The sequence below is a fragment of the Ovis canadensis genome, chromosome 12 (assembly GCF_042477335.2).
Source record: "Ovis canadensis isolate MfBH-ARS-UI-01 breed Bighorn chromosome 12, ARS-UI_OviCan_v2, whole genome shotgun sequence".
In the NCBI taxonomy this organism is placed as follows: domain Eukaryota; kingdom Metazoa; phylum Chordata; class Mammalia; order Artiodactyla; family Bovidae; genus Ovis; species Ovis canadensis.
The window spans coordinates 54305586-54328444 of NC_091256.1; the positions used below are offsets into that span (position 1 = coordinate 54305586).

Genomic DNA, 22859 nt, shown 5'->3' on the forward strand with positions numbered 1-22859 from the left:
CCCTCTTGGTCAAGCACCCAAGAATTGCATGAGTCCCTCTAGACAGGGAAGGATTTAATGCCCCAAAACCCTTCCTTGCGTCCTCCATCTGTGCTCTCACCCCCTCAGTCAGAAAGCTGCCTCCATGTACCCTTCCGTGATTCATCTACAGGAAAACAGACCTGCCCCGTATGTGAAGTTACCCCAACCAGAAAGTGTTCCCCAAAGAGCCCTGGCTTCGTTGGGCCTGGGTTTCCCATTCTGCAAATGGGATGAGAAAACCTGCATCTCACAGGCCATCTTGAGGTCAGAGGAGGCGGGCGTGTGAATGACTCAGAAGTGGGCCTGGCCCCCTGGATCACTGGAGCAGCTCTTCTTCTGTGTCCATCACCTCCCAGGCTCCACATCCCTGGGCTGGGCCGGGCCCTACCACCTCCACCAAAGTCAATACCCAGAACTCACTGGGCCTGGTTTCTGCGAATTGGCCTCTCTGGCTGGCCGGCCCACCCCCCTCCCCCTTTCCTGTTTTGAAGCCGCTCACAACCACCCCAGGCAGGGATGCTGGGTAATGTGGTCAGGTGGCTTTCGTGTGACCCCCCCCCTCCCTTCTTCCTCTGCCACCCCTTCAGGCCACAGCCACCGTGTTTTTGCAGAAAACACACACTGCCTGTGCCCTTCCCAGCCAGGAGCCCACCCCTACCTTCATCCGCTCGTCGGCATTCACTTTGCTGCCCTGGATCAGCTCGATGTAGAAAGGCTGCTCCAGGGACCAGAGGGACACGGAGGAGGGCTGGGCGGGGTTGGGGGGAGAAGCGGGGAGTTAAGGCAGAGGAATTCAGAGGAGGTTGATGAGGCCTGTGGCCACTGAGGGTGGGGTGAGGGTCTTGCAGATTTACAGCCAGGTTCGGTACCTGCCCACAGCGCCATCCTTTACCAGAAAACCTGCCGTAGGGACACCTCCTTGGCCCCAAGGCCCCTGAGCTCTGCAGGGCACATAGTCCTGCCTACAGGGCAGGAAGCAGGAGGAGCAGGAAGAGAGGGCAGCTGCAGAGCCAGGCCTGGAGGCTGCCCTGGGACATCCAGACAGGCCCCCAACCCAGCTCGAAGGCCCAATTCTAAATCCTGAGCAATCAAAAGGCATGAAACTGGGCAGGAGACTGCTGGCCCACGGAGCTGCCCAATAGGCTTCAGGGTTGGACCACAGGTGGGAGGAAGGGCTAGTGGAAAGGGTAAGAGCAGGGTGCTGGCTCACCTTCTTCATGGGGATGGGGGGCGGTTTGGTGCGTGGCTTCTGGACTTGGGGGGCAGGGTTGCTCTGCTCGTCCCGCATGGCGAGGATGGAGGAGGAGTGCACCATGGTCAGGTGAGGGGTGAGCCCACTGTGCAGGCAGCTGCAGATGTACTGAGATGGGGGCACAGGGTGAGTGGCCCCAACTGTTCCCTGGACCACTGACTACCTGGGGAACCCCCCACGCTGACCACTGCTCATGCTAGGCCTTCTGGGGTGGGGTCTCTCCTCTGGCCCTTCCTGTCCCCACCCACCTCCGTTGTTTATGAGGAGAGCCAGTCCAACATGGGGACACTCTCACCGTGACCCCCAAGATCTGGCTTGCCGGGCTCAAGAGGGGCTGAGGAGCAGCTCCCCCACCGCTACCCCCCACCCTGGCAAGGGTTGTGGGAGCCCAGGAATCCCTCCCAGCACCCAGCCCTCACCTGGAACTGGCAGAGGGGGTAGCTGCCGTACAGGTACTCATGCTTGCCGTTCACCTGCAGTGTGTAGTCCTCAGGCTGCTCCACCAGCGGCTGCCGGAACACCGTGGCCTTCTTTCGGAGGGCGCAGGCCATCAGTGCCAGGGGCACATCCTTGGTGGATACCTGGAAGGTGAAGCTCTCCTAGGAGGAGGAGGGAGGGTCAGCCCTCCATACCTGCAGGGAGCCCACCGGGCACAGGGGCACATGCGGCAGGGGGGTCGGGGGCAGCGGTATGCGTGGCCCATCTGCGTGTATTAGGCACACCCTACCCCTCAACTGTGAGCTCTGTGAGGGCAGCCTCTGATGACAGCACGTGGCCAATACCAGGAAATATCTGATGGATATACATGAGCAGACTGAGGACCAAAGCCATCCGATCACTCTGCCTCTTGCAACTCTCCTGGTGGGAAGTTTGACTGTGCAATGGATACCCCACAAATACCATGCAATGTTGTTGGAAGGAGGGTGGATCTGGAGGGCTGGTGGGGGACTGGGAGTCTCCTAGGGGGACCAGGCAGCCTGCCTGCAGCACACAGGGCAGGCAGGAGCCTCAGCTCACCTCGCTGCCCTCAAACTTGACATTGACCAGGAGGGCCCGATTGGGGATGCGCAGGGTGCCCGGCCCCCAGCTCCGCGCTGAGGGCTCCAACTGCAGAGGGAAGCTGTACTGCAGCCAGGCCTCCCAGCCCAGCTGCTGCCTGCGGGCAGCCGCCTCCTCGCAGAACTGGCGCATCTTGCCTCGGAAGTCATTCACCTCCGGGTCTTGCAAGGAGTCAAACTCGTGGAGGCCTGAGAGGCAGGGAGCCAGGTCAGCGCCAGGATCAGGGGCAGGGTTGGGCGGGGTCGGGGTAGGGCCGGGGCGGGGCGGGGGCAGGCCCGGCCGAGGGAGGACCGCCCGGCCCCAGTAGGGCACCTTTGCCGATGAGCAGGCTGATCTGCGAGTTGATGAGCTTCTTCACGCGGTCACCTTCGCGGGCCACCAGCCGCAGGACAGGCAGGAAGGGCTGGATGTCGCAGAGCCGCCGCTGCTCGTCCTCCAGCTCCTGCTGCTCCGCCGTCTGGTTGACGCAGGTGAACACGTAGGCCTCAGGGTCACTGAGCATGTGGAAGAGCGGCTCATACTGGGCGCGGTGCCATAACACCTGGGAGGACAGTGGACCGTCAGCCCCGCCCCTAAGGTGGGCGGGACCATGGGCGGGGCCACAGGAGCCCAGGGCTGGTGGAGGCTGACAAGTAGGGGCAAAGGCAAGATCCCAGGACCACTACCCTCTCCACGTCTTGATCACTGACCACAGGGTTAGGGTCCATAGGGTCATTAGGAGTCCCTGACCCTGCCTTTCTATGAAGGGGTCAGGTAGGTGCTAACATCTGGAGCTGAGAGCGGGTCCTCAGGTCTCCCCTAGGCTACCCTGAGAGATGGCCAGCCAGACATGACCTCCAGGCATCCAGCTAATCACTCTGGAGCTCATCACCCTGATCTTTCAACGCTGGCCACTAATTCAGAAAAGTCTGACACAATGAGGGGACCCTAAACACCTCTGCTGGCTCTGCTCAGTGTGTGGCCTCGGGTGGAGGTGTTCCCAGGGTGCCAAGTTTTAGTGACAAGGTGCTCACCGCTGAGTCACAGAAAAGATGGAAAAGGAGAGAACGGCCCTAAAATTTTTCTCCCACGGGGGATGGATAATTATGCTCCATCAATGCAAAGGGACAGAACACAGATGTGAATGGAACCTAAGGATACTTGTACCAAGGGCACACAGGACTCCAAGATACAGCATTCAGTGGGGAGAAACCCCAAGCTGTAGAACAGTGAATGTCATTCAAACCCACTCCCATAAAAACAATAATAAATGTAATCATTACTACTAAAATAATAATTTTATTATTATTAGAATAAAATAAATAATAATTTTATTATTCCCATAAAACAATTAATGAATGTATTACAGTAATTAATAATTACTGTAGACCAGGACTTGGCAAGCTACTGTTTGCCAAGTTATTGGAAGACAGCCATGCCACTTCACTCACATGCAATCTATGGCTGCTGCCACCCCAGAAAGAAGAACTGAGTAGTCGAGACAAACACCATATGGCCAGCAAAGCCCAGGATATTTACTATCTGGTCCCTGGTATAAATAAGAATATTAAGAAACTGAAATTGAATTGGGATATGAGGTGAGATTGCAGGGACTGATATGTTTTATATTTCTGTGGTGTTGGAATTTTAATAATGTGTCTGCAATACTGGAATTTTAATAACATGTATGTATAGCTCTGTAAGCAGAAAAATACAATTCACTTTGAAATGATATTTACATAAGGTTAATAACACGAAAAGATATAATGTTAACTCAGAAAAAGAATATAAAAATTCATAAAGAGAATAATCACAAAAAAACACTATATAGGAAAGAAAACAGGAAACAGCTAAAGTGTTAACTGTGGTTGTCTCATATGGCTGGATCATGGGTAATTCTTTTCCTTCTAACTTTTTCTTATTCTCCTAAATTTCAATGTGTCTATATACTTTTGAAAAGGGAAAAAACAAATTTAATTTTTATAGAAACACCCAGGGGGACTTCCTTGGTGGTCCAGGGGCTAAGACTCCATGCTCCCAATGCAGGGGGCCCAGGTTCAATCCCTGGTCAGGGAACTAGAGCCTGCATGCCGAAACTAAGACCCAGTATTTAAAAACATAAAGAAATAAACACCCAGGAAGGGAAGAGTAAAAAAAATTAAACAAAACTCAACTATGGTTCATTGTGTCTCTCCTTTTTTTTTTTTTTTTTTTTGCTCCCAAGTGTTTTCAAATCTGGGACTAAGGCCTTATCCTCAGACAAGACCCATGAAGTCCCACCCTTTGCAAGTGGGATAAGCCCTTAGAAAGGTCACAAGACATCTGCCAAATACCATCCAGACGTTTTATCCTTTGACTCAGTAATCCACCATAAAAATGATTCAATAAAGCCAAAAACTATTTCCAAAGATGCTGTTGACTATGACGACAGCTCTGAAGACAAAAGACCAGTAAAACTCTTAGCCGTGGATGGGCTGTGGTTTCAAACACTAGGGCAGAGTCATGGAGAGAATGAAAGGCCCCCCTATGAACCAGGACCCCGGAGCTTTCACGGGAATCTAGGGAGGGACAACACGGCAACCCACTGTGGTATTCTTGCCTGAGAAATCCAGGGACAGAGGAGCCTGTTGGCCCACAGTCCATGGGGGTCATTAAGAGTCAGATATGACTGACCACGCATGCAATGAAAAGGGCAGGAGCTGAATTTGGAAAGCTAGGTAGATTCTAAGTGTGGGTTTTAAAGAATTCTTGCACATTATTTTTATCTTTTAATTTTTTGGTGGGGGGGCCACACTTTGAGGCTTGCAGGATCTGAACCCAGGCCCCAGGCAGAGAAAGCTCAGAGTCCTAACCACTGGACCTCAAGGGAATTCCCACATCTTTAAAAATTCATAGCAGAGGATCTCAAATCTGAGACTGCTAGACTTTTTCTGTCTCTCTGAGTTCTAAGCTCTGAGGACTAGTTTTAAGGTCAAGATCATACCTTCTTGATAGTGCTGAGGTTGGCATTTCGGGACACAGGGAAGTTCAGATAGACCCCCGTGGGCAGCAAGAAATCAACTGCCACATTCTGATTCTCCTCCTTGGTCCAGAATTCCATGGGGCAGTCAACCCCGGGGGGCATCCTGCTTTTTCACTTCTCGGATACCAGTCGTCCTGCAAAGGAAGAAAAGCATAGTGAGGCCCTCAGGTATGCTGAGTGAGTCCTTTAAAAGGACCCTTTGAAAACACGAAGTCAGGACCTCTGCCAGCAGGAGGCTCAGGATGGCGTCCCAGCCAGGAGGTACCTTGTGGCTCCTGCTGCCTGAGGTCACTGTCTAGGCTGAGCAGCCTCTTATCACAGGCGGGTACTGTATCTGCCTCCCTCACGGCAGTGCCTCCAGTTTAAGACACCAACAGGACTTCCTGGAGTAGGAAATGGAAACCCGCTCCAGTATTCTTGCCTGGAGAATCCCATGAACAGAGGAGCCTGGCAGGCTATAGTCCATAGGGTTGCGAAGAGTCGGACACAACTGAGCATGCATACAGGACTTCCCTGGTGGCCCAGAGGTTAAGAACTGCCTGCCAGTACAGGGGACATGGGTTTGATCCCTGGTCTGGGAAAACCCCATATGCCACATGGGGCCACAACTACTGAGCCCAGGCACTCTAGAGCCTGTGCTCTCCAACAAGAGAAGCCACTGTGACGAGAAGCCTGTGCACCGACCCCGCTCTCCGCAACAAATTGAGAAAATCTGCGCGCAGCAATGAAAACCCAGCACAGCCCAAAACAAATAAATAAATAAAAATTATGAAAAGACACCAACAAACCCATGCCAAATCATTTTTCCCAAGAACACACACATGGGAGACCTCGTCATGGCTACTAGCCGGCAAAGATGGAAAATGGCAGGATCACCAGGCAGACAACCCTGGATTTGAGAAGGATCTAAGACCAAAGTTCTTTGAAATTTTACGACCAGAAACCAAGCAGCTTTGACCATCAAACAAGTTGTTGAAATATCTTGAAGTGAAGTGAAAGTTGCTCAGTTGTGTCCGATTCTTGGCTACCCCGTGGAGCGTAGCCCACCAGACTCCTCTGTCCACGGAATTCTCCAGGCAATAATACTGGAGTGGGCTGCCATGCCCTTCTCCAGGGATCTTCCCAATCCAGGGATCAAATCCAGGTCTCCTGCTTTGCAGGCAGATTCTTTACGGTTTGAGCTACTTGGGAAACCATACCAAACTCCCTCTCTAGCAAGTAACAAAATGTTACAGACACAATTAGAGGTCTCTGAGTCTCTACCCTATTCTGGTTACCACCACCTGGATTCTTGTTGTTTACAGTTTCCATGCATGTTTTTATCCTTTTATTAGACTAAAATGTATCCACAAATGAGTCCTAATATTTTCCATGCTTTCAAAGCATTGTATGATTTGTGAGCCTTCTGCACCTTGTTTTTGCCGCCCAGCATTGCAATCTAGATTTCTGCATGCTGATACATGTAACTCTAATTCACTCATTTTAACTCCTGGGTGATTTTTCACTGTATAAATAAACCACAATTTATTTCCTCCCCCCTTCTTTTGTTAAGGAACTTCGAGGTTTGTGTCTATTTATTTGGTTATTACATATTATGCTACAATGTATATTCTTGCACACATCTCCTTGTGTATAAGTGAGAGTCTTGGTGAATGTTCTCTAAGAAAAATATAACTTGAGCTACATGTGTAATGTCAAAGTTACTTTTTTAAAAAAGTAAAAAGACACAAATAAAATTAAGTTAGTAATCTATTTTATTTAACCCACTATATCCAAACTGCGGGGCTTTCCAGGTAGCACCATTGGTAAAGAATCCACTTGCCAATGTAGGGGACACAAGAGACATGGGTTCTGTCCCTGGGTCCGGAAGAGCCCCTGGAGGAGGAAATGGCAACCTGCTCCAATATTATTGCCTGGAAAATTCCATGGACAGAGGAGTCTGGAGGGCTATAGTCCATGGAGTTACAAAGGGTCAGACACGACTGAGTGACTGATTATGCATGCATCCAAACTATGGTCATTTCAATGTTATCAGTATAGAAAAATTACTAAGATAGTTTACCTTTCTTTGGTGTTAAGTGTTTGAAATCTGGAGTGTATTTTACACTCACAGCACAATTTGGACAGTAGGTTTTCATTAGAAATATTTCATTTGTATGTAGATTTCATACAACTTACAGGTTAAAACTCCTCCTACAATGCAGGAGACCTGGGTTTGATCCCTGGGTTGGGAAGATCTCCTGGAGAAGGGAATAGCTACCCACTCCAGTATTCTGGCCTGGAGAATTCCATGGACTGTATAGTCCATGGGGTTGCAAAGAGTCAGACATGACTGAGCAACCTTCACTTTCACAGGTTAAAAATGTAGGCTCATCAACTCAAGTTGTTCCAAGTACACTTAAGTTTTCCAATAACTGAATTAAGTATGAATTCTTACATTTAAATGAATTAAATAAAGTGTTTAAAAATTCCATTCTTAACTTACACTCTCCACATTTCAAATGTTCAAGAAAGAAACGTGGCTGGTGGCTGCCATATTATACAGCACAGGTGATGGGTAGATGCCTAAGAGTGGAACTGTCAGATCATAAGTATAATCTATGACAAGGGGTAACCACATCTTTAACTTTGTAATCTCCATATCTTAGTTAGCACTTGGCATTGTCCAATTTTCTCATTTCTGCCAAGCTGGTGGGCACAAAATGCTCTGTTTTAATTTGCATTTCTCTAATTATCTATAAAATGTTTACCTTCTGCAAGTAACAGGCTTATAAACTTCTCCCTTCTTTGTCTGTTGCTATTGTTGTTCATTAGAAAAGACCCTGATGCTGGGAAAGATTGAGGGCAAGAGAAGAAGGATGGGATGGTTAGATAGCATCACTGACTCAATGGACATGTGTTTGAGCAAACTCCGGGAGATAGTGAAGGACAGGGAAGCCTGGAGTGCTGGAGTTCATGGGGTTGGACACGACTTAGCAACTGAACAACAAATTGTTGTTTAGTACCTAACCTATATCTGACTCTTTTGTGACCCCATGGACTGTAACCTGCCAGGATCCTCTGTCCAGCTATTTCACAGACAAGAACAGTGGAGGGGGTTGCCATTTCCTTCTTCAGGGGATCTTCCCAACCCAGGGATTGAACCCGCAACTCCTGCGTTGGCAGGCGATTCTTTACTGTCTGAATTACCAGGGAAGCCCTGGGGCTGTCTTTTGCTTACTGGTTTGTAAGGTTTCTTTCTATGCTTTAGATTCAGTTCTTTAATTGCTTGAATGAGTTGAGAATATCTTCTAATTTGAGTCATCTTTTCATTTTCCTTATGTGTCTTTTTAAGGAGCAGAAGTTTTGAATGTTGATGTAGTCAAATCTTGTTCCTTTATGTTTTATAAATTTTATCCTTTAAACAAATACTTCCTTACCCTAAGGTCACATCCGCTGAGATTGAAATGACTTTAAAAATAGCTGGAAGGAAATGCTTAGTTTGAGAGAGATGTTCTTCTCGGGGCTCTGCCAGTGGGGCCCAGGCCTCACTCTTGGTTAGATGTAGAAGCTGCACTGAGCAGCAGGACCAAGCATGCGCTACCGTGTCACCACTGTTGGGATCCACTTCCTCTGATTGTAAAACCACATCCTACTCTGGGTTCCTCTTTCTGAGAATGGCCAGGCCAAAGGCGATTTTTTTTTTTTTAATTATTCAAAATGTAGAGGATCATCAGAAATTCTGGAAACATCCATTTACAATGGTTTGGCTGAGCTTTGGAAGTCAGGAGCATTTTTGACCACTTGATCCTGAGGTTGAGATGACCAACTGGGGCAGGAGCTCCCCAGGACTCTATCCAGAGAGATGGATGGGGCTCTGGGACACAGACATCCCTTGTTCTCCTGCCCTCAGTGCTGTGGGAAGCCTTCAACTACCCCCATCCATGCGGGATGCAAGGAAACCCTTTGATATTAAAAACTAATTTCTGGGCTTCCCCGGTGGCCCAGGGGTTGAGAATCCACCTTGCAGTGCAGGGGATATAGGTTCAATCCCTGGTCCGGGAAGACCCCACATGCCTCGGGGCAACTGAGCCTGTGCTCTAGAGCCTGGGGGCCACAAAAGCTGAGGCTATGCGCTGCAACTACTGAAGCCTGCATGCCCCAGAGCACACGCTCTGCAACAAGAGAAGCCATCACAGTGAGAAACCCGTGCACCGCAACTAGAGTAGCCCCCATTCTCTGCAACTAGAGAAAGCCCTCGCACAGCAACAAAGACCCAGCACAACCAAATAAATAAATATTAACAAAACAACTCATTCCTAGAAGAGGAAGACTCGTGATGGTGTGGGCAGGACAGAATCAAATGCCAGAGGGGACAGGAGAAAGATGGGGACTCTTACCCCTTTTGTGGGCCCAGGACCCAGGGTGAAGTTACTAACAAGCCCCATTCTCCGTGAAGCCCAGACCCATCACTCTCAGTATAGATATGGGACTCAGATGCCAGCTAATCCAGAGACGTTAGAACTGCTCCAAGAATGCGGATTGGCACAACCACTCTGGACAACTGTTTAGCAGTATCTATTAAAGCCGAACACATATGCCCTGTGTGTGTGTGTAGTTGGCTCTGTCATGTCCAACTCTTTGCGACCCCATGGACTGTAGCCCGCCAGGCTCCTCTGTGCATCGGATTTTCCAGGCAAGTATACAGGAGTGGGTTGCCATTTCCTTCTCCAGGGCATCTTCCCGACCCTGAGATCGAACTGGGGTCTCCTGCATTTTTGGCGGATGCTTTACTATCTGAGCTTCTAGAGAAGCCCAAACACATATGCCCTATGACCCAGCAATTAATTCCATGCCAAGGTACACACTCACCAGAAATGCTAGCACATGTGTGCCAGAAGATGCCCAAAAGAGCATAGCACTGCTACTCATAACAGTCCCCAAACGGAAACGTGCCACGTGCTCATCAGTAGTAGAATGGAAAATACTCCCTATTCTCCCCATGAAATTCATATAGTGGTTTCTTCTCCCCATGGAATTTGTATAGCAATGAGAGTGGATGATCTATAAATTCATCATATAAGTGAATCTCACAAATGTAAGGCTGAGTGAAAGACGTCAGGTACAAAAGACTGTGTGCTCAAGAGCCCGTTTATAAGGAGAACAAGCACCGGCAGAACTAGTCTGTGCAGGCAGATGAAGAGATAGGGGTTATGAGTGAGGATGGCAGTTACCCCAGGAAAAAGGGGCACAGGGATGCTGGTAATTTTTCATTTTTTTTTTCTGGGAGCCAGGGACCTTTCACAAACTCATTCCACTCTCAGTCCAAGTGGCTCAGATGTGTTGACTTCACTCCTGGGTCCCCAAGTGGACCGAGACCCAGGCCCAGCCAATCAAAGCCCCGTGTCTTCCTCTGGCCTTGGGGACTGGAGAGGAAGCAGGAATGGGACGTAGGCCCAGCCAATCGTATCTCTCTGGCTACACTGATTCCAAGATGGGCATGTGACTATCAAGTCCATCCCATTAGTTTTGACATCTGGGCTTCTTTGGGGACTTTCCCCCGGGGGAGGAGAAAAGACAGAATATCTACCTAAAGTTGGGCTTCCCAGGTGGCTGAGTGGTAAAAAACCTGCCTGCCAACGCAGGAGACCTAAGAGACATGGATTCGGTCCCTGGGTCAGGAAGATCCCCTGGAGGAGGGCGTGGCAACCCACTCCAGTATTCTTGCCTGGAGAATCCCATGGACAGAGGAGCCTGGCAGGCTACAGTCTGTGCGGTCGCAGAGAGTCGTACATGACTGAAGTGACTTAGGACACACATACACCCTAGAGCTCCTGGTGACCACCTGCTGCCCTGAGGACTGGGACCTGAGAAAGAAGCAACATGGAGGAAAGCAGAACTCTGTATGGAACGCGAAGCAGAGTCCTGAGGACGGCCTGTGATTCCCTGGATCCAGCCACGCCTGAAACTACACTTCACCTTGGACTTTTCGGTTCTATCTGCCAAACTCCCTCCCCTGCCTTTTTGTTGTTGTTGTTAACTTAAGAGTAGTTTGAGGTGGGTTTTCCATCACTTGTAGCTGAAATTATCTATTTCCATGACTGAAGTAGCACACTCCTTTTGGAAAGCTTCTAGTGTTTGGAGAGTTCTTTCCTTGGAAACTGGCCCACCTCTAAGAGGCAACCCCCCCGTCCTTTGTGCTGCCACCCAGAAGAACATGGAACTGTTATCTGCTGGCCCTCCTGAAGGATGGTAGTTCCAGCGTGTCCGTTCTCCCCACAACACAGATTTAGACCCTTTGGCCAAAGTTTGGTATTCCAAGAAAACAAGATGCTCCAGATGGGGCCTGGCAGGCCAATTGTAGCAGAATGTTCTGGGCACCAAACTCCCATTTGTTTGGCCTAAAAGTATATCAGGTTTCCCGCCTCCGTTCTCCCAGCCTACCCCACAGAATGTTCTCTGGTCACCACATCACCAAGCTTGGGGGCCGCCAACCCTCCAGATATTTCTCACAGTAAGCCAGGGTCTCCCAGCCTATGTGTGCATGCAGGCTAAGTCAGCGCTTCAGTCGTGTCCAACTCTTTGTGATCCCATGGACCATAGCCCACCAGACTCCTCTGTCCCTGGGATTCTCCAGGCAAGAAAACTGGAGCAGGTTGCTATGCCCTCCTCCAGGGGATCTTCCAACCCAGGGATCGAACCTATGTCTATCTGCCTTGGCAGGTGGGTTCTTTACCACTAGCGCCACCTGGGAAGCCCCTCCCAGCCTGTACAGGAACACCAATGTCCTGACTCTGAATGCAAAACCCCACAATTATTCTCATGGAATAATTTGCACTCATGAATGGAATTTCATCTCACAGAAATAATCTGCACTCATGTATTATCAGATTTGATACTTTGTATATATCACTCAGGCTGACATGTATTAGTTTATTCAACTAGTATTTATTAAGTGCCAAGAATCACGAGAGGTGCTGGGAACACACAGGTGAATGAGACAAAGGGTCCCTCTCCAGAAAGAGCTACACCAGTAGAGGAGACACAGTAGACAAGATGGATGTTTCTGCAATGATGGATCAAGGTGGTAAACGGCAGATTGTCAAGTGATGATGCGAAGAAGGACAGCAGGAGGGGCTACCACATGCAGAAGGCTGAGAAAGACCCCTGTGAGGGGAGGACACTGGGGCCGAAGACCAGGCTGAGCCATCATGTTCAGAGCCGACAGCAGGCAGTCCCTTGCCTCTAGAGCACGTGGTCGGTGGGATGACATGGGCTGAGGAGGTCAGCGGGGACCAGTCTCATTGAGCCTTCACAGGGAAACACTTGGCTTTCACTCCAGGAGTGATGCACAGTCCTGGAGGGTTTTAGGCCAGGGAGCCACCGGATCTGATTGGCATCTGAAATGATGCTGTTGGCTGTGGCTAGGAAGGGCTGGACAGTTGCAAGCAGGCAAGAAGGAGAGTGTGGGGCAGTTCATGCTACAGATGATGGTGGCTTGATCTAGGAAGAGGAGATGGAGCTGATGAAAGGAAGGGAATCATGTACATCTAGGAGCTCGTGCGGGGGAGGGGTCATCAGATGGGGGACAGTGAGGGAAGGAGCAAGGATGACAGGCAGGTTGGACTTGGGAGACTGGCTGGATAGTGGATATTTACTGAGACAGGAAAGTATACTGGAGAAACAGACTTGGAGGGGATTGAAATAGCAAGAGCTCCATTTCAGACACACCGAATCAGAGTTGTTTACTGAGCACCCCAGTGCAGACATCCAAGGGGCAAAGTCACAGTAGAGCTCAGAGGAGACATCTTTGGGGTCATAGAGACATCACTTGGGGTCAGTAGGTGGCCTTGGAGCCATGGGGACAGGAGGATGAGTGAGGGCCAGGATCACCTTCCGGGGACCAAAATGGGATGGACCTAAGAAGAACAATGAGCTATCCTTCTCACTCCAAGTTATCCAGAATTTTGAGAGAGGGCTTTTCTATTTATCCGCATCTGATTCATTCATAAAAGATCAAAGAAAACTGGACCAGAAAGAGCTCGCTTCCTTTCACCTTCCCACTTCCAGCCAGCAGCATCCACAGAACAGCTATGCAGCAACAGAGCCATCCTGGCTGGGGGGTTGCTGTCCCCATCCTCTTTGCAAGCTGTTCCAAGACATTCCTGGATAGATGCACTTTCTTTGGCCTGAGAATGAAGAACAGTTTCTCAGCTGTAAAGGTCTAAGGGGTCTGACCTGAGTCTTAAGCGGTCAGCAGAGGAATTTCTCCAAAGGTTTTTCTAAAAGGACATCCACCAGCCCCATCCTTCCTTGTACCTCAGGAATGTTTCAGGGGGCCCTAAGTTATTTCTAAATGTGTTAGTCGCTCAGTCATGTCCAACTCTTTGTGACCCCATGGACTGTAGCCTGCCAGGCTCCTCTGTCTATGGAATTCTCTGGGCAAGAATACTTGTGTGGGTAGCCATTCCCTTCTCCAGGGGATCTTCCTGACCCAGGGATCGAACCTGGGTCTCTCACACTGCAAGCAGATTCTTTACCATCTGAGCCACCAGGGGAGTAAGTTATTTCTAAGAGAAAAGGGCAATTAAGGGATGTAGGATCCCAGAGCCACAAACGGGATGGGGAGTGAGCCTGTAGCCCATATGGCCCCTGGGCTGCCAGACCAGCTGCTTGTCCCTAACTCGGGACAACTGAAGGATCCCTTCGTTCCTGCTGAAACTCCACTGTGTGTTTTTTTTTGGGGGGGGGGACGGGGTTGGGGGGCTCAGAGCCAGCATCTCCCGAGTTGGCTAGACTTCTACCTTGTCCCAGTGGCCGTCCCAGATGTACCTGACATGCTCACCAGGAACTGCTGCTCAGCCTTTGTCAATGTAAAAACTGTCATTTCTGTGTTACAGTCACATGTCCTGGGAAACAGCTTCCCAGGGGAACACATGAGTCACTCTCAGCAGGCTCGGTGCAAGGGATAGGCAGCGGGAGAAGGGAAGTTGTGTCCCGCTTGTCTGAGTGATAAACAGCCTTCTCCCTAAGGGATGCCCTGGGCAAAACATGCCCTGTACCTTCGGATGTTACTCTAAAGCAAGAGTCTAGCGGTCCCCCTGCACCACTCCTATGAACCTGCATAGAGAGAGACATTCATGTCCTTAACCTGAGGACAAAACCTCTGCCCAATGTCTGGATTTCAGAGCCTAAAGTTACAACCCAATTAGCCCAAGGGAAGGAGCCTCAGTCACAGAAAGTTGTAGCAGGTGGTTATGCCCACAGTCAAGGATCTACAGTAAAGTGGAAGCAGTGAGATTTTATTTTCTTGGGCTCCAAAATCACTGCAGACAGTGACTGCAGCCATGAAATTAAAAGATATTTGCTACTTGGAAGGAAAGCAACAACAAACCTAGAAAGCATATTAAAAAGCAGACTCATCACTTAGTTGACAAAGTCTGTACAATCAATACTGTGGTATCCAGTAGTCATGTACGGATGTGAGAGTTGGACCATAAAGAAGCCTGAGTGCTGAAGAATTGATGCTTTCGAACTGTGGTGTTGGAAAAGGCTCTTAAGAGTCCCTTGGACTGCAAGGAGATCCATCCAGGCAATCCTAAAGGACATCAACCCTGAATAATCACTGGAAGGATTGATATTGAAGCTGAAGCTCCAATACTTTGGCTGCCTGATGTGAAGAACTGACTCATTGGAAAAGACTTTGATGCTAGGAAAGACTAAAGGCAAAAGGAGAAGGGGGTGACAGGATGAGATGGTTAGATAGTATCACTGACTCAGTGGACATGAATTTGAGCAAACTCTGGGAGATAGTGAAGGACAGAGGAGCCTGGCGTGCTGAAGTCCATGGGGTCACAAAGAGTAGGATACAACTTAGCAACTGAACAACAAGTATCTGCCATCCACCCAAGATGGGAGAGGAGGGGAGCCAGCAGCCACGTGACAAGGGGCTGGGGACCGACCTTAGGGCTGGCCTTCCATATCACACTGAACAAGCAGGGTCCACATCGGGCCCCTTGACCTGGGTTTATTTTCAGGACTTCTCAGCCTCAAAAAGTCCTGTTGGTCCAGGCAGCCTCCCACGGAGAAAGAAATGAATACTTTTCCTGTTGCCCACCTTAGATGGAAAGTGCCAGCAAATGAATACATGAGAGGCGGAGTGGAAGATGCTTGATGCTTTCACCCACCTCCTGGAGAACCTCCTGTATGTTTACTCCAGAGGAGTTTTCAGGAACCACCAGCCTGCTCTGGCTGCTAAGAGATCCTCCAAACCACCACATCCTCCCACAGACCCTCAGGAAAAAGAAGGTGGGGCCCTCCTCAACCCAGAAGGCTGCAGATCCCAAGTCCTTATTCATTCCTTCACTAGCCTGTTCATTCACTCAAAAATGTTTATTCGAGCATCTTCCATGTGCCCATCAGGGAGTGGGACAGGCACCACTCCTGCTCTCATGGAATTTTTAGTCTAACAGGAAAAAACAAAAAATGAAAAGAAACATTTGAATAATCACGATGATTTCAGAGAGTATAGGCTTGGAAAGTGATAAAACGGGGGTCTGCTGGGAGGGTCTCCTTTGGATGACAGGTCAGGGAAGTATCCTCAGGTGAGATTATATTGCAGGTGAGGCCCAAATGATGAGAAGGACCTGGCAAAGCTCTATGAAATAGGGTTCCAGGCAGGTGGAAGGGGAAGTGCAGAGGCCCTGAGGCAGGAGACCGGATGAAGGGCAGTCTGGGCGAAATGATGAGGCTGACCCTGTGGGGCCTTCTAGCCTTGGTGAGGAGTCAGGCTTTGGCACCACTGCGGCGGGAAGTTACCAGGGGATTTTAGGTGGGGAATGGAGAAGGCCTGATTTTACGCTTAACAAAGATTGCTTCGGCTGCTGTGAGCGAAACAGAAGGACGGGAAGCAAGGATGGAGGTGGGAAAGCAATGGGGCTAGGGACCCGGGTCAGAGCTGCCAGGGCAGATGAATGAGGGAAGGCATGCAGGCCACAAAGCACCCCGATCCTCTCTGTTCGTAAGGTGCTGGCAGGCAGGCAGTCCAGCAGCCCAGCCTTGAAGCCTGCATCTTCCTCCTTGAAAAGAATGAGGCCACAGGCCAGAGGGAAACTGCATGGCCCGGGGCCCTCATTAAGCACACTTTTAGGATAGATGTGCTATTCTTCCAAAGTACAAATGCTTTTTTTTTTTTTTGGTCCAGGCAAGTTGGACATCCCAAAGACTATCCCATGATGAGGAAGGAGGGGTTTGTCTGGAGGGCTGTCTAACTCCCCAGCTCCTGCTATGAGAAAAAAAGGGGTCAGAGGAGTGCAGGATGGGACAAAATGACAAAGTAATGGTACGTTGTGCAGAAGGCATTTCAATGTCCCCCTGGAAGGTAAACTGAGGACGTGCGCTGCCTTACTCCCTTGTCTACCCACTTCTGCCTCCTTCACTTTTTAAAAAGATGCATTTTATTTAATTATTTATTTTTGGCTGTGCTGGGTCTTGGCTGTGGCACCTGCGATCTTCACTGCGGCAAGCAGGCTCTTCATTGTGGTGCATAGGCTCAGTAGTTGTGGCTCAGGCTTAGCTGTCCCACAACAGGTGGGATCTTAGCTCCTCGAGCAGGGAGTGAACTCTCATGCCCTGCATTTGAAGGCAGATTCTTAACCACTGGACCACCAGGGAAGTCCTCTTTCTCACTCCCCCGCCCCCGCCCCATTCTCTCCCATGTTAAATGTATCTCCTTTGAGTCCATATTATTCAAAAGGGCAGTGACTTCTAATTTGAATATTTTAAAAAGGAAAAATACTCTTCATCGGGGGGTGGGAGGTGGACCAACACAGACATCAGAGAAGGAGAGGGGTAGGGCTTTGGAAATTCTGTTCTATGTGGAAAGAAAAGAAAGACTTCTGATTTCTCCTGCTGCCATCAGAAAAAAACAAGCCAATTGTCCTGCAGAAAATTCTATCTTAACAATCTCCTAGGATGCTCAGTTCATGGTGCACCTAGGGGGCTCAACACTATATAGAGAAATTGAAGAGAAAGATCCAAGTTCTCATATTTGGTCAATTTGGGCAGCTGTCCTAGGAAGCAATTCAAAAGCAAAAAAGAAAAAGCTATATGCACAAAGGGTATCCCTGGTGGTTCAGCTGGTAAAGAATCTGCCTGCAATGCAGAAGACTCCGGTTCAATTCCTAGGTTGGGAAGATCCCCAGGAGAAGGGAATGGCTACCCACTCCAGTACTCTTGGTCTTCCCTGGTGGCTCAGACAGTAAAGAATATGCCTGCAATGCGGGAGACCTGGGTTAGGTCACTGGGTTGGGAAGATTCCCTGGAGAAGGAACAGCAACCCACTCCACTATTCTTGCCTGGAGAATTCCATGGACAGGGGAGTCTGGTGGGCTACAGTCCATGGGGTTGCAAAGACTTGGACACGACTGAGCAACTTTCACTTCACCTATATGCACAAAGATATTCACTGTGGTATTATCTGTGAAATTTATAAATCAAAAACAATAAAGAGAAACTTCCCTGGTGATCCAGTGTTTGAGACGCTAAGCTTCCAATGCGGGGGGCCCACGTGAGATCTCTGGTCAGGAAACTAGACCCCACAGGGCACAACTAAAGTGTCCTACATGCTGCAACGAGGATCCTGAGTTGCAGCCCAGCCAAACAAATAAATATCTAAAATAATAATCATAAAGAAATGGCTAAATAAATTATCATATATACAACAAGAGTGAATACAGTCACTAGAACAACACCCGTGCATAATACATGACGCTGCAAATAGACCCCACATTGAATGAAACCAATACGGCACATATAGCTATCATGGCAAGATAAGTTTGTGGACAAAACATTTCAGCAAGCATAGAGAAAATGGAAACAGCTGCATTATCAGTGGCAGTGGCGATTATAATAATGACTTTAAAATTTTCATACCTGTGAAAGTTATGAAAGCACATGATTTTAAAAATTAATTAAAACTAAAACGCTCACAGCGAAAAATTAGCAGTCCCTTGACCTCCACATCTGAACATACCATCCCCAATTTCAGTTGTTTCTCTGGGTACTCATCTCTGCATTTCTAAATAATGGGTTTATATTGATATTTCTTGATCTTCAACTTTTAACTTCTTTTCTTAATATTTACTTATTTGTTGCTGCTTGTGGGCTTTCACTAGTTGAGGCGAGCAGGGGCTGCTGTCTAGTTGAGGTGCACAGGCTTCTCATTGCAGTGGCTTCTCGTTGCTGAGTGTGGGCTTTGGAGCACACAGTTGGCTCAGTAGTTGCAGTGCATGGACTTAGTTGCCTTGCAGCATGTGGAATCTTCCCCGACTATGGATTGAACCCATGTCCCCTGCATTGAAAAGCAGATTCTTAACCAATGGACCACCAGGGAAGTCCCAACTTTTAACTTCTTATCTTAGAAGATAAGTTTGTGCTTTCCTGCAGCTACACACATGCACGGATCCTCTCTCCCATCTTCTAGATATAGCAATGTGATCATTTTTTGTTCATCAAACTTTAGTGTTTCCATTATTATAAAATGTAAATATTGTTCAAAGCTAAGCCACATACTATACTATGATTTCCTTTCTTTTTAAGAAAATATTTATTTATTTGGCTGCTTCAAGTCTTAGTTGCAACATGCAGGGTCTTCTTGCAATGCACAGGCTTGGGAGCACATGGGTTCAGGAGCTCCAAGGCATGTGGGACCTTAGTTCCCTGACCAGGGATGGAACCTGTGTCCCCTGCACTGCAAAGCAGAGTCTTAACCTCTGGACCACCAGGGAAGTCTCATGATATCCTTTCTTGTTCCAACTTTTTGTTACTCCTATATTGATTGTTGCCTTGTTTTTAATTTTCTTTGCATTCTATGTATGAATGTGCAACTATTCCCTAAATTCTCTAACAGAACTATAAAACCCTCATACTATAGCAAATATATTCAAATAATCCATCAACTCCATGTTTTTCTTACAGATATTCCTCCTGGGCCCTCAGCCATCTTGCTCTAAATTGGGCTGGTTGCTCTCTAGACCAGCTGCACAACTGGGACTTCTCTTCACTATTATTATGGGAATTCCCTTCACCTTCTCACCACCAATCACGGCTCTTGATTGCAAATAAAGAATGATTAAGCAGGGAAGGAGATGATCGGTATCTGACATATTTGCTGCATTGTGAGAAGTTTAATAATTCTATTAGAGAGATTGAGAAAGAATTAGTGATTACTTCAAGCCAGGCTTCAGCAATACATGAACCTTGAACTTTCAGATGTTCAAGCTGGTTTTAGAAAAGGCAGAGGAACCAGAGATCAAATTCCCAACATCCACTGGATCACCAAAAGAGCAAGAGAGTTCCAGAAAAACATCTATTTCTGCTTTATTGACTATGTCAAAGCCTTTGACTATGTGGATCACAATAAACTGTGGAAAATTCTGAAAGAGATGGGAATACCAGACCACCTGACCTGCCTCTTGAGAAATCTGTATGCAGGTTAGGGAGCAATAGTTAGAACTGGACATGGAACAACAGACTGGTTCCAAATAGGAAAAGGAGTATGTCAAGGCTGTATATTGTCACTCTGCTTATTTAACTTCTATGCAGAATACATCATGAGAAACACTGGGCTGGATGAAGCACAAGCTGGAATCAAGATTGCTGGGAGAAATATCAATAACCTCAGATATACAGGTGACACCACCCTTATGGCAGAAAGTGAAGAACTAAAGAGCCTCTTGATAAAAGTGAAAGAGGAGAGTGAAAAAGCTGGCTAAGGCTCAACATTCAGAAAACTAAGATCATGGCATCCAGTCCCAGCAATTCATGGCAAATAGATAGAGAAACAGTGGAAACAGTGGCTGACTTTATTTTTCTGGGCTCCAAAATCACTGAGGACAGTGATTGCAGCCATGAAATTAAAAGATGCTTACTCCTTAGAAGGAAAGTTATGACCAACCTAGACAGCATATTAAAAAGCAGAAACATTACTTTGCCAACAAAGGTCTGTCTAGTCAAGGCTATGGTTTTCCCAGTAGTCATGTATGAATATGAGAGTTGGACTATAAAGAAAGCTGAGCACTGAAGAATTGATGCTTTTGAGCTGTGGTGTTGGAAAACACTCTTGAGAGTCCCTTGGACTGCAAGAAGATCCAACCAGTCCATCCTAAAGGAGATCAGTCCTGAGTGTTCATTGGAAGGACTGATGTTGAAGCTGAAACTCCAGTACTTTGGCTACCTGATGCGAAGAGCTGACTCATTTGAAAAGACCCTGATGCTGGGAAAGATTGAAGGCAGGAAGAGAAGGGGACGACAGAGGATGAGATGGTTGGATGGCATCACCGACTCAATGGACATGAGTTTGGGTAAACTCCAGGAGTTGGCGATGGAGAGGGAGGCCTGGTTCAATCCCTGGGTCAGGAAGAAACCCAGAAGAAGGGAATGGCTACCCACTCCAGTATTCCTGCCTGGAAAATTTCATGGACAGAGGAGCCTGGCGGGTTACAGTCCATGGGGCCCCAAAGAGTCGGACATGACTGAGTGACTAACACGTTTGCTTTCATGTTGGAAAAATAAATAAATAAAAATATGAGGCAACTGTCAACTGCAGGGAAAACAAAAAGCTGAACAAGAAAAGAAATATAATTTCAGTATACCATGTGCAGAATCATTTCTGATGGCAAAACTGCTGGTATTGCCACTGAGTACTAGGTGCTGCGCTTCCCAGGTGGCACAGTGGTAAGGAATGTGCTTGCCAATGAAGGAGATGCAGGAGACCCAGGTTCAATCCCTGGGTCAGGAAGATCCCCTGGAGGAGGAAATGGCAACTCGCTCCAGTATTCTTGCTTGGAAAATTCCATGGACAGAGGAGCCTGGTGAGCTACAGTCCATGGGGTTGCAAAGAGCTGGACACAATTGGGTAACTGAGAACACACTGGGAGCTACTTTGTATCCCTGCCACTTATGTGCCAAGAACTCAAACTTGCAGCCCATCCCTACTATCACCACCATAACCATGGATAAAACACACACTTCATCCCTCTCTTCTCTGTCAAAATGTAACATAGATACATCTCATTAATGGTGCCCACATCACAGGTCCAGTCTTGCAAGTGAGTACTTTTTAGTTCCCATGGTGGGGTAGGCTTTTTTTTTCTCCCCACGCTCAAGACGCAAAGATAACAACTGAAATACAGAAGGTCATTCAGCGGCTGAGCCAAAGGAGAAACAAGACAACTGCACATTGTACCACTTGTTCCTCTTTGTTGATTTCCTCTCTCATTTTAGTGGAGCACATCCTCCAGTAGCTTCCTTGAAAAGGAATACAAAGGGTATGTGTGTGTAAAGTTTTGAAAATTCACATGTCTGAAAAATGTCTTCATTCTATTATTTTGCTTGAATGGTGATCACAGAATTCTGGACCGAGAGTTAATTTCCCCTGGAAACTTGAAAGAATTACTCCATGTAGCTTCTGATGTTGCTTCCCCACCTCTTTTCTGGTGTTACTTTTGTGAAGTCCAATGACATTCTGTTCTCTGATCTTCTGTTTGTGGCTCTTTTTCCCTGTGCTGGCTTTTGGTAACTTCTCTCTATCTCTGGAGTTTTGAAAGTTCATGATGCTGTCCCTTAGAACATCTTTTACTCTGATGTAGTGTATCTAATTATCATTGTGCTCAGTGCTACAGGGACTCAATGCAGAAACTCTTTCACTTCTAGATTTTTTTCCTGGTGTTTATTTAATAACTTTTTCTTCTCCATTTCTTTCCCTTGAGCTTCTATGAGATGGATACTGGGCCTCCTAAACTTACTCTTGTTTTCTTCTCTTTTCTTTCTTCTTTCCCATCTCTCAAGCCTTTTTGTCCTACTTTCCAGAATTTCCTTGTTCAATCATTCAACTCTATTCTACTGAAATTTCCACTCCTAGTTTTGATATCCAAGAGCTTATTATTATTTTATGAATATACCTTTTTATTTTTTTTAATATTTATTTCTTTACTTTGGCTGTATCATGTCTTAGTTGCAGCATGTGGGATCTTCCATTGTGGCACATGGACTCTCTTAGCTGTGGCATGCAGGCTTAGTTGCTCCCCTGCATGTGGGATCTTAGTTCTCTGACCAGGGATTGAACTCGCATCTCCTGAGTTGCAAGGCAGATTCCTTTTTTCAAACTTAATAAATTATCTATTGGCCGCACTGGGTCTTTGTTGCTTTGCCCGGGCTTTCTCTAGTTGTGGCGAGCAGGGACTACTCTGTTGTGGTGCACGGGCCTCTCACTGCGGTGGCTTCTCCTGTTAAGGAGCACAGGCTCTAGGCACGCGGGCTTCAGTAGCTGCAGCACCCTGGCCCAGCACTTGTGGTGCACATGCTTAGTTGCTCCACGGCACATGGCATCTTCCCGGACCAGGGATTGAGTCCATGTCCCCTGCAGTGGCAGGTGAATTCTTAACCACTGTTTCACCAGGGAAGTCCCCTAAATATGCCTTTTAAAAAACAACATGTTTATGACTTCAAAATCTCTTTTTCCTGTTGGTTTGGGTCTCTGTCTTTCAT

General features: G+C 47.8%; 1 protein-coding gene across 15 annotated transcripts in view; it reads right to left on the bottom strand.

The window, feature by feature from the left end:
* PIK3CD (phosphatidylinositol-4,5-bisphosphate 3-kinase catalytic subunit delta) overlaps positions 1-22859 on the bottom strand; it is a 61450-nt gene that overhangs the window by 8810 nt on the left and 29781 nt on the right. For 14 of the 15 annotated variants that reach the window (XM_069545753.1, XM_069545757.1, XM_069545759.1 and 11 more), the window contains 6 exons: positions 5295-5467; positions 2645-2873; positions 2291-2520; positions 1693-1872; positions 1232-1381; positions 680-769 (listed from right to left, as the gene is read on the bottom strand). In XM_069545753.1, the coding sequence (XP_069401854.1) occupies positions 680-769; positions 1232-1381; positions 1693-1872; positions 2291-2520; positions 2645-2873; positions 5295-5435 (1020 nt within the window). In that variant the 5' untranslated portion in view covers positions 5436-5467. Of the gene's footprint in view, positions 1-679; positions 770-1231; positions 1382-1692; positions 1873-2290; positions 2521-2644; positions 2874-5294; positions 5468-18456; positions 18664-22859 lie in introns of all 15 variants that reach the window. The other variant, XM_069545750.1, reaches the window with a different exon arrangement.